General features: G+C 32.6%; 1 protein-coding gene across 1 annotated transcript in view; it reads right to left on the bottom strand.

Annotated features, from left to right (window-relative positions):
- Positions 1 to 12,768, bottom strand: part of LOC107726638 (CUB and sushi domain-containing protein 3-like) — a 274,484-nt gene that overhangs the window by 179,044 nt on the left and 82,672 nt on the right. The window contains exons 8-11 of the mRNA XM_016536300.1: positions 11,362 to 11,449; positions 9,729 to 9,853; positions 8,911 to 9,032; positions 5,217 to 5,320 (exon numbers count right to left, since the gene is read on the bottom strand). Of these exons, the coding sequence (XP_016391786.1) occupies positions 5,217 to 5,320; positions 8,911 to 9,032; positions 9,729 to 9,853; positions 11,362 to 11,449 (439 nt within the window). The remainder of the gene's footprint in view (positions 1 to 5,216; positions 5,321 to 8,910; positions 9,033 to 9,728; positions 9,854 to 11,361; positions 11,450 to 12,768) is intronic.

The following is a 12,768-nucleotide window of genomic DNA, read 5'->3' as shown; positions in this document are numbered from 1 at the left end:
TTTCAGTGCTATCAGGCTAAAGTTAGCATTTTCCAAGATCTCCTACTGCACCTTTAATGTCATGAAGTGTGCGATTAATCGCAATTAATCACAGAAAAAGGAGGTGATTAATCATTTTTTTTTTTATTATCGATTGACAGCCCTAATATATATATATATATATATATATACACCTGTCAGGATTATAATCTGTTTTGTTTTAGTTTTTCTGTGTTTACTCTGTTCCTGTCGGCCTACTGTAATTTCCTATATAGTTTCCTCATCTGTTAATTAGTCCCACACACCTGTTTCTGTTCTCCCTGATTACTCTCCTTGTGTATTTATGCTCTGAGTTTCCTTTGTTCCATTGTCTGGTCTTGTTTACAGATACTTTTATGTGAATGTGTAATGACTTCTGTTATTTTCTCCTTGATTATTAAAGTATTTTCTAGTGCTATTTCTGGATCGTGAGTGGTAACCGTTACCATGGTACATGTCCAAAAACAGAGTAATGTCATGGTACTTTTTTGTATTTGACTGTACTTTGGGGTATACTGTCAGGTACTTCAAAAATCACCACGGTAGCATCCAAAACCTATAGTACCATGACAAAATGCATAGTATTACCATGTTACAGGTCCAAAAACACCATATCAGAATGGTACATGCTAATATGTCTATTACAGACCGTGACCAATTTGACCAACTCAAACCCGAAGAAAGGCATTAATTGAGCTTTACAGTATGTATTAGTGTTCTGCCAGTGAGTGTCTTTTGTCCTTGAGGAACACTCTGTGAGTGCTCAATGGATCGCAGCTGGAACAGAGCCAGGCAAATGCACCAGAAAGCAGCACAGACCTTCACCAAGTGTATCTGCCCAAGATACACTATTTAACATAGAAAATCAGGATTTTCTTTGTTCTTTCAAAAATAAAAGAAATGTAATGTAGTATGCAGATATACACCAGAAACAAGTGGCATGCCACAACTTGTCTAACTTCAGCACCTAATTTTCTGTCTGTCTGAAATAAAATGATTTTATTCACAAATCGCATGAGTGAATTGCCTGAATTTACATTTTAATAATGTTTGTGCATGGTAAATGGTTAGTAAACTAAATTGAGACTTGTTGGTGCAAGAAAACGTTGTGGAAAAAAATAAAAATGTGAGAAAAGAGACATTATGGTCCCTATAAAATATTCCAGCTGCAAGCTAATGGTCAATGTTAATTATTCAAGATTACAAAAAATCATTGTCTTGTTTTCCAGCTAAAATATACAAATATCCTTAAAAGAAGAAACATTTACTTGAGAAACCAAATCGCATAAGATATTAAGACCTTGAATTATGTTTATTGTTCTCAATCTATTGGCAAACAGTTCTTGTTTTAAGCATGAATACAATTCAATGAAGTTTACAAACAATTTAATTCAATGTTCAAGGTCTTCATTTCTTACATCTAAATAGACTTTGCATATCTTAAGCATATTTTGTTTCTCAAGTAAATTTATCTTGATTTAAAGATGTTGGATATTGTAACTGGAAAACAAGATAAAATACTGACTGAGAGGATTTTTTTTTTTTTTGCTGTACATTACAGAAAACACTCATGACATGCAACTTCAGAATAACATTGAAATCTTACGCTTGTGTGATTGTTTGCTATGGTTTTTATTTGTTACATCTTTCAATTATGTTTTTGCAGGGTAATTGGTCATGTAAAACTAAATTGTGACTTGTTGGTGCAAGAAAATGGTAAGTGAAAAAAATAATATTTGAGAAAAATGGCAATGCTGCCCCTATAAAATATGCTAGCTGCAAGTCAGCAGTCAATGCTAATTATTCAAGACTACAAAAATCATTTTGACATGTTTTCCAAACATTCTTAAAACAAGATACATTTATTTGAGAAACCAGATTGCATACGATATTAAGACCTTGAATAAACGTTGTTTTTTTTACTCCATTGGAAAATTGTTCTTATTTCAAGCATGAATTTAATTAAAGTTTTGAGAATCACCCTTCAATCTTTTGGTTTACTTTGCTGGATATAGCAAATGATGACAAAATAAACATTTGAAACAAGATAAATGGTCTATGCTTAATTTCATGAAGTGTGCGATTAATCGCGATTAATCACAGAAAAAGGATGTGATTAATCAGGTTTTTTTTTTTTATTATCGATTGACAGCCCTAATATATATATATATATATATATATACACCTGTCAGGATTATAATCTGTTTTGTTTTAGTTTTTCTGTGTTTACTCTGTTCCTGTCGGCCTACTGTAATTTCCTATATAGTTTCCTCATCTGTTAATTAGTCCCACACACCTGTTTCTGTTCTCCCTGATTACTCTCCTTGTGTATTTATGCTCTGAGTTTCCTTTGTTCCATTGTCTGGTCTTGTTTACAGATACTTTTATGTGAATGTGTAATGACTTCTGTTATTTTCTCCTTGATTATTAAAGTATTTTCTAGTGCTATTTCTGGATCGTGAGTGGTAACCGTTACCATGGTACATGTCCAAAAACAAAGTAATGTCATGGTACTTTTTTGTATTTGACTGTACTTTGGGGTATACTGTCAGGTACTTCAAAAATCACCACGGTAGCATCCAAAACCTATAGTACCATGACAAAATGCATAGTATTACCATGTTACAGGTCCAAAAACACCATATCAGAATGGTACATGCTAATATGTCTATTACAGACCGTGACCAATTTGACCAACTCAAACCCGAAGAAAGGCATTAATTGAGCTTTACAGTATGTATTAGTCTTCTGCCAGTGAGTGTCTTTTGTCCTTGAGGAACTCTCTGTGAGTGCTCAATGGATCGCAGCTGGAACAGAGCCAGGCAAATGCACCAGAAAGCAGCACAGACCTTCACCAAGTGTATCTGCCCAAGATACCTGGAGACATACGGCTGACGGCGAGAAGAGGTGGTGAGGGGAGGTGGATGGATAAACATGTTTGTGAGGGAGAAAAATACAGTATTTGTGCCTGTGCGGTTTTTATGGTTTTGTGGCTTTCATGCTGTTGAAACGGATAACTGCTGCAAAGCTGAACAAAATGCAAGATAAAAAAATAAATAAAAAAAATAACCGCTGGAGTCTATTAAAGTTGGACATTTTAACATAGAAAATCAGGATTTTCTTTGTTCTTTCAAAAATAAAAGAAATGTAATGTAGTATGCAGATATACACCAGAAACAAGTGGCATGCCACAACTTGTCTAACTTCAGCACCTAATTTTCTGTCTGTCTGAAATAAAATGATTTTATTCACAAATCGCATGAGTGAATTGCCTGAATTTACATTTTAATAATGTTTGTGCATGGTAAATGGTTAGTAAACTAAATTGAGACTTGTTGGTGCAAGAAAACGTTGTGGAAAAAAATAAAAATGTGAGAAAAGAGACATTATGGTCCCTATAAAATATTCCAGCTGCAAGCTAATGGTCAATGTTAATTATTCAAGATTACAAAAAATCATTGTCTTGTTTTCCAGCTAAAATATACAAATATCCTTAAAAGAAGAAACATTTACTTGAGAAACCAAATCGCATAAGATATTAAGACCTTGAATTATGTTTATTGTTCTCAATCTATTGGCAAACAGTTCTTGTTTTAAGCATGAATACAATTCAATGAAGTTTACAAACAATTTAATTCAATGTTCAAGGTCTTCATTTCTTACATCTAAATAGACTTTGCATATCTTAAGCATATTTTGTTTCTCAAGTAAATTTATCTTGATTTAAAGATGTTGGATATTGTAACTGGAAAACAAGATAAAATACTGACTGAGAGGATTTTTTTTTTTTTTGCTGTACATTACAGAAAACACTCATGACATGCAACTTCAGAATAACATTGAAATCTTACGCTTGTGTGATTGTTTGCTATGGTTTTTATTTGTTACATCTTTCAATTATGTTTTTGCAGGGTAATTGGTCATGTAAAACTAAATTGTGACTTGTTGGTGCAAGAAAATGGTAAGTGAAAAAAATAATATTTGAGAAAAATGGCAATGCTGCCCCTATAAAATATGCTAGCTGCAAGTCAGCAGTCAATGCTAATTATTCAAGACTACAAAAATCATTTTGACATGTTTTCCAAACATTCTTAAAACAAGATACATTTATTTGAGAAACCAGATTGCATACGATATTAAGACCTTGAATAAACGTTGTTTTTTTTACTCCATTGGAAAATTGTTCTTATTTCAAGCATGAATTTAATTAAAGTTAGTGAGGTTTATAAACAATTTGCTGATATGTAAGGAGAAATATAGATCAAGGTCTTAAGTTCTTATTTCTAAATAGACTTTGCATATCTTAAGCATATTTTGTTTCTCAAGTAAATTTATCTTGAGTTAAAGATGCTTCTGGAAAACCAACGTGATCTCATGATAATTCGTATGTATTTTACGTAAAATGTGGTTCTATAAAACGTACATTTACGTACGTTTTTACAGGCACTAAAACGTACAATACTGACGTATTTTCAGCCTACTGTATTCCGCCAGAGAGGACTGCGGGTGCAACGCATCGTCATTTGGATTACTTTTGGTACTGCTTTTGACATTTTTGCAATAAATAAATGATTGTAATGGCATCTGTCTGTCATGTTTTTCTTATACTGTACAGAAATGTTTAGGTTTATAGGTAGGAGTGGAATTAGCGACTATAAAAATATTTTAATGCTATATTGTTACTAAAATTGTTATTTTCCTGCGTATTTCGGTCATTTGCGTTTTATATCCTTTTATATTCGCTCTATATGGGTAGGTTAAGGTTTGGGGATAGGTTAAGGGGTCTAAAAATCTAAATTGCGTATTAATAAAATGCTAAAAATGCATAGTCGCTATAAAATGGGTAGGTTTAGGTTTGAGGGTAGGTTAAGGGGTCTAAATCGCTTATTGATAAAATGATAAAAATGCATTGATACGAATATCTTGATGATATAAAAGATACGTAAATATTTTTACGTTTTTTAGCTAAAAATACGTAGCGATTTGTACGTTTTAAACGTTGAAATACGTCTAAATTGTATGTTTTAGCATTAATAAAAACGTACAAAAGTGTACGTTTTGTGCTAGTAAATGTTACGTATTAATACCTACGTATAAACATGAGACCAGGCTGGGAAAACAAGACATGTGAAATGTTTTTGCAGTACAATACTGAAAACACTCATGACACATAACTTCAGTAGAACTCTGAATCTTACACTTGTATGATTGTTTTCGAGTCGCCAACCTCTCCACCGTCTCCGACAGTCAACGTATCATATCCCAGCTCCAAGTCGAACTCTTCGAAATTGATTTGAATAACCTGCGATGGGAACAAAATCACTGAATTAGCGTTAGAAGTCTTTGTAATGGAACGCCACTCGAGTCAATGAAGCACCTTGACCGGAGGGATTTCTCCATATGCTCTCAGTTACAGAGAATGAGTAGTGTGCATTCCACACCGCCTTAATTAAGTTTCTCAGTACTAGAGCGCTTCAGACATCATCAAATATAAATGATACACACTATTCTCAATAAATATGATATTCATGAGCTCACCGGGGCCAGCACTCGGCTGCAGCATATGTCGCCTGTATATTTCAGCACATTTGCTCGTACCCTCTGCGGCCCCATTGAACCGAGGCGCTATAACCGAAAAATTCAGCGGGGGCAATGCATCAATTACCCAACAAATCATTTGCACAGTCCAATGAATGTTGAGGGTAAAACAAATTTCCGAGAGTGCTTTCAATCAGCGGCTCAAGTTCGCAAGTAAACATTCGAGAGACGTGCTCCTCTTGTTCCGTGTTATTTCAAACGCTCACTTGTACATTAACAACGTCCTGTTTGCATAATCACCCCCCGGTGTGCGTTTGGAGACAGTGGGGAGCTGCCGCTGCTCACATTTAGTTAGACACCATGAAAACTGGCCTTCTGGCACTTTTACGGCACACTGAGGAATGAAACACGCACATAAGGTATAATGGTGCTTCTTCGACGGCTGACACTTCTGTGTCTCGTGGGTTGATTTTTATTAACGCTAACAGATTTCAACTTGGCTTCTCTTTGATAAATGAAGGTCACATTAAAGTCCTGGAAAGTTTTCACCATGCCTTCTTGCTGCTTTTCAAATACTTCTCTTTCATGTTGTCCCAGAACCAGACTTTTAAATATTAAAATATGAAGAATAAAATATGAAAGAAACATGAATTCGCACATATGTCATAAAACTTTGATCTAAACAAAGAATGACAAACAAACTATTACAATATGCCCTCACTACATTTTTAAAAGTTTGGGGTCAGTATGATTTTTTTAAAATGTTTTTTAAAGATGTCCCCAAGGCTGCATTTATTTGATCCTTTACTTGATCAAAAACAGCAATATTGTGAAATATTATAAAAATTTTAAATGACCATTTTCTCTCTGAATATATTTTCAAAATTAATTTAAAACAGTGATCATGTGATGGCCAATGCTGCATTAATTTGATCAAAAATGCAGTAAAACAGTAATATTCTCAAATATTTTTACGATTTAAAATAACTGATTTTCATTTGAATTTATTTTAAATTAAAATGTAATTTATTTCTGTGATGCAAAGCTGAATTTTCAGCATCATTACTCCAGTCTTCAGTGTCACATGATCCTTCAGAAAACATGCTAATTTGCTGCTCAAGAAACATTTCTGATTATCATCTTTTTTCTTTTTTTTTTTTAGGAGTTTAGGATTCTTTGATGAATAGAAAGTTAAAAAGAACAGCATTTATTTTTTTTATGTATTTAAAAGAATATTTTTGTAACATGATAAAATGTTTTTGCAACCAGTTCTTATCAATTTAGTATTAATAAAAGTATAAATGTCTTTAAAAACCCTAAACTTCTGAAACATTTGAAAGAGCACTTCAAGCCATTACAATATGCACTGTATTGCATGAAAACAATTTTTCAATAAACTTTTTTCAATAAACATTTTCAAACTATTATATGATATAAAGAATAATATTTATAAATAAAATGATAGCTATGCAATTAGCTTTATAGCAAGACAAAGGAGTCAGCCAATTTGTAACAAAAATCAGAATGTATTCAAAACCAAGTACATTATTTGAGAAATGGCATTTTATTTTAAATGTACATTAGTGTACATTTAGTATATACATTGTACAAATGTACTTTTGAGATGATGTATAAACACCCACTTGCTGTTGAAGAAACATCCATATACTGTATGTGTGCACAGGAGATCCATATGCAAAAAAAAAAAATCTCTTACAGCTCTTACACTGATATTATTAGTGGTTTACTAATGAACACAATCAGGCAACCATAAGAAAGTCCTGCTTCATCCCCTTAAGTTCATATATTAACTTCATTTATTGTGTTAACACAATAATAATGCCAATGAGCTGCCCATGGGTCTCTAATAATGGGTCTGCGGAAAACGCAATAAAATTTGAACTTTGCAATTCCGTCGGGCGAAGATAAATGAGGTAATAATGTTATGTTTGTTAGGGCTCATTTGCATTTCTCACCAGTGGAACGCTCAGATTTAGCAGCAATTGAGGACACGAATCAGCTATTTGCTGGTTGTTAATGGCCTGGCATGAAATGGGAATGAAAAAAAATGGAAAACCAACACCTGAAATGTGCCGTTTGCGGCAAGAGATCATGGAAAGAAAAACCGTTGACTCACAAAAACTACTGTAAAGTGCATATCATTCATACATATAATAGTTAAGAATCTTGTCAGTGTTTTTAAATCAGAATTGCATTATTTGAGGTGCTGTAGAAGAAGATGATGTTTTTATTGATGAGGACTAATCTGTCTTGCACAACGGGGCACAAGAGTCAGGAGAGCGATTTCAGTCCTAATGTAGATACTGATACCTCATCAGGAATCTCTCGCAACAGCAGGTTTTAACAAGCAAAAAAAACAATAAAAAAAATCATTTAAAAATCAAAACAGCTTATTTATTACAGCTATTGTTAGTATTGTAAAACAATTAAAAAAAAAGAGAATAATTTTGGAACTACATGTTGTATTAAATTTTTAGATATAAGATATTGACATTCATAAAAAAGCCTTTGATTTAATTTAAGAAAATTATATATATATACACCGGTATATATATATATATATATATTTTTTTTTTTTTTTCATTAAATCTGTAAATTTTGCTAAATGGAAATTATGTTTATTTTTTAAATTACTATTTTTGCTAAATTAATATTTTTAAACATTTCATATTAAAATGATTATATGACTGTAAATGCATTTAAAAAGCTGACCATGGTTTTAAATGCCAAAACACCTACAGCTACTATTAGTATTGTAAAACAATTTGTAAAAAATTATAGAATCGTGTTGAAATCATCTCTTATTTTATTTATTCATTTATTGTTTGTTTGTTTTTGTTTATTAAATATGTAATTTTTTAAGTATAAGTTATTGATGTTTTCATTTAAAAAATTTATTTAGATAAAACAGAAAATAACATTAAATGTGTATATTTTTGCTAAATTAATAGTACATTTATATTTAAATTAATAGTTTTGCTAAATTAATATGTATATAAAAAAACTCATATTTAAGCAAATAAAATAGAAAAGGCAGGCTTCCAACAGCGCAACGCTAAAGAAAAGCATCTCGAAAACAGAAGTAAATCTTATCATATAAGAAAAATGTAATCACTGTAAATTCATTTTTTAAAAGTGACCATGGTTTGAAATAACAAAACACCCTATTTACTACAGTTACTGTTAGTATTGTAAACCAATAAAAAATGATGGAATCACATTGGAACTACTTTTTTTTATTAAATATGTCATTTTAAGATATAAGATATTGACATGTTCATAAAAAGCTTTGGGTTTGAGTCAGATATGGAGCGATGCGTGTTATTATTGTACCTTATTGGGGTTACTGGCGGTGATAATCCAAACACACTGCGAGTTACTCTCATACTGGATGGGGAAATTAGGCGATGTAAACGTTCCTGAAGGGCCCAAGAGGTTCATCCCACATGTTTTCACTGCAAAAGGGTGAAATACAGAGAAGAACTCATTTATAATGAATTAGAGAAGACTAACATACACACACAAAAGGTTTTGTGGACAGAAGTACAACTTTAAAGGTGATTTTCTCAATATTTAGATTTTTTTGCACCCTCAGATTCCAGATTTTCAAATAGTTGTATCTCGGCCAAATATTGTCCTATCCTAACAAACCATACATCAATGGAAAGCTTATTTATTCAGCTTTCGAAAAATTGACCCTTATGACTGGTTTTGCGGTCCAGGGTCACAAATGAATAGATTCTTCAAAAAGAAGATTTTTTTTCAGCATTTATTCACCATGTCCACGAAAAAAGAAAAAAAAAGATTAGGCATAATGTCCAAGCTGCTTTTTTATATAATAAAAGTAATTTACTCTCAAGCTCAAGAACAAAAAAGCACTAGAAAATGCACAAGGTTTGGACGTCATTGGTTCACCATTGGATAACTATCCACTTTTGTTGAATGACAAATGGGTTTTTTGTAGAAGGCAATAATACAGGTTTGGAACAACAGGAAGTAAATTTTCATATCTGAGTGAAATATTATTTTAAAACTCAGCTGTTATCAGTCTCAAGAATCAATGGTATTGGATTGTAGGATCCCGGGACATCAGTAGATCAGATGTCTGGTCTAATCCTGCTCAGACGGTTTATTGAAGGCAATGGTCTAACCTTTACAGACGGGTCTGTGGTCACTCCAGGCCGCGAACACCTCAGCGACCCTCTGGCACGTGATGCTCTTGGATCCCTGAAGCACGTGGTCCCCGTCACAGGTGAAATGGACCGTCGCACCGATGCTGAACAAACGTAAGCCAGGGAATCAATGAAGGAATTCTCCTCGAGCGCCTCCCACGCATCCCGACAGATTGATCAGTGCTGCGTGCTGCGGCCTCATGTCAGAGCAAATGTCAGGCAGGAATATAATCAGGGATTTCATTCCTACTGAAAAACCTTAGCATAGGGATCCTTGAGGAAATGTTCCCATGACTTTTTGTTTCCATTCCCAGTTTTGTCCCCACTTTGCAAAATAGCTTTACGTAATTTATTCCTTTTTTATGTTTTGTTGAATGGTCATTGCGACTGTTATCAGAATTTCACAGTGTCAATATGTATCAGTAATACTTTACAATAAGATTGAATCTATTCAAATTAGAAAAATTAAACGCATTAAAACAAAAATATTAAATGCATAAATCTTTGCTAAATTAAAATTAAAATTTATATTTCCTAAATTAATATGCAGCTAAAAAAAAATTAATTTAAGAAAATTTTACATAACATATAACATCATGGGTATTTATGCAAAACTAATATTAAATAATGTAATTTTTAGAAAAAAATATTTAGAAAAAAACATTAATATAAGCAAGCAAAATATATATTTACATATATGTTAATAAAATATAACATTAAATGTTTTTTTTATAATTTAATACAATTTATATATTTAACTTAATAGTTTGCAAAATATTAATATTTAAGCAAATAAAAAAGTAGATATAAAATTAAATGTGTAATGTTAAAGCAAATTAAATGCATATTCATTTCATCACTTACTGTATATTGTATATACTGTATATCTACAAGAAAAAAATAACATCATGAGTATTTTTGCTAAATTAATATTTAATAAATAACTAAATAATTTTTGCTAAATAAATATTTAGAAAAAAAATAATATTTCAGCAAATGAAATATTATATATTTGCATATGTATTGATAAAATTTCATATTATTTTTCACTAATTTAATAAAAATGATATTTATTTATATTTATAAAAAATAAATAAAAAATAATAGATAAATAAATCCTAATATTTAGCAAAAATTATTCTCATCTTGGACAATAAAAAAGAAAATATTTCATTAAATGTGTCATTTTTGCTGATTTAATATAAATTAATTTAATATTAAAAATGTATTTCATATTAAATATTTCAATTAATATTTTGCTTAAATAACATTTAAGCAAATAAAATAGAATCTATAAGATTAAACATGTAATGTAATGAGAACAAAGTATGTCAAACATATAAACTCAGTGCTAATTGTTGTTTCATTCATTTTGGATTCTTGAATGTTACTGTTTACATTTCGGTTTCAACTTGTAATTGAGCAAAAGAAGCTATTAAAGACTTCAGTTTATAAGCTATCAAAACAGTAAAAGATCATATTAAACTATTTGTGCATGACATAATTAATATCCATGAGCTATCCTATCACAACTGCATGACATCACAACTGTCCCCATCATTTTCCTGAAACAAAACTGCATCTATGTGTCTGGTGCGAACAGCCTGTCTACCTGTAATTGGTGCCATTGCGTTTGCCGTTCTCTGGTTCCCCGGGGTCCGGGCAGAAGTTGGAGACCTGCTTGACCATCCCTTCATTCACTGTGGGAGGAGAAAGAGCATATGGAGACATAAGCCAACACGAAACCATCAGCCTTCATCACCTGTGATCACTTTCTCTACATAACACATCCTCGGTTATCAGACATCGAGTTTCATCCTCAATCAAAAGAGATTTGGCGCAATATCTCATCCATAAGTAGGTGTTGGCGCACGATAATTACCGCAGGAGGCGACGTTATGCGGGTAATTTAAGGGAAGCGTTTAGAAATGGGTATTTGGCAGCAGACCGAGGTCCTGAATAAGACCCGAAAATTCACTCATAACTCATATTTCTGAATGCGTGATGCAGACACTGTGAAATAGAGGCTCATAAAAATTCTATCCAGTTGTAATTAAGTGTTTGGAGTGCTACATTGTCGAGGATGAAATGAATCAGTTTGCATTTCATTACGACGCTGGTGCACGTGGATCCATAAATAAAGGACTTGTTCACTTTCGCTGCATGCACAAATCATTTCCATAGATAGCGATCGGGCATCTGCCGGAGCGTGTGGCTCGGGTCTGTATCCAGGTTAGGCTGGTGGTTTGGATGGTCAGTAATTAAACTCAGTTGGAGTGAAATCCCACCACCTGTGTGCCTTCTAAAGCCGCTCGCTTCGCAGATTTGACATTCTCTTCCGAAGAGCTTCTGTGGGTGAGGGACCTCTAAGTCAAGCTAAGCTCAATTAATCAAAATGCAGATTTCTGTTTAGTTGGATGCTCTAATTTCCTTTGATCCATTTGCTAAATGGCAAGCGAGAGGATTACAAAAATGTGGCATTGTTCACGCTTTATGAATCACAGGCTTTGAAGGTGTAGATGCGAAATCACCGGCGGAATAACATCTACGGAATATTAAACAATTAACAGGGATGCACATCAGAAAGAAATTAAGCAGCGAATAGCTTTTATGACATTAGAGCAACAGTATTAACAGCCATAATTACGCATGACATGCAGCAGCACTGGAGAGCAGATCTTAAAGTTGCTTGGTTTTTACTTGAACGAGCCTACATAATGAGCTACACACACACACAAAAAAAAAAAACTGTAAAAAAGCTATATTTTTTGGGGACTACAACCATGGTATTCTATGAGAGAGCCAAATAAACATTGGTTGTTTAAGGTTGCCTAACATATTAATCACAAAAAAAATAGCAATTTGACACGTTAAAGTTCACCCAAAAGTGAAAATTCTGCAATCATTTACTCACCCTCAAGTTGTTCCAAAACTGTATGTCTGACTTTCTTCTGTTAAAAAAAAATTATATACTGTATATACTGTATATATATGTATATACAGTATGTGTGTATATATA

The sequence above is a fragment of the Sinocyclocheilus rhinocerous genome, unplaced genomic scaffold (assembly GCF_001515625.1).
Source record: "Sinocyclocheilus rhinocerous isolate Xijiao unplaced genomic scaffold, SAMN03320098_v1.1 scaffold5, whole genome shotgun sequence".
NCBI classification, from domain to species: Eukaryota; Metazoa; Chordata; class Actinopteri; order Cypriniformes; family Cyprinidae; genus Sinocyclocheilus; species Sinocyclocheilus rhinocerous.
This window is presented reverse-complemented; position numbering and strand designations above follow the sequence as displayed.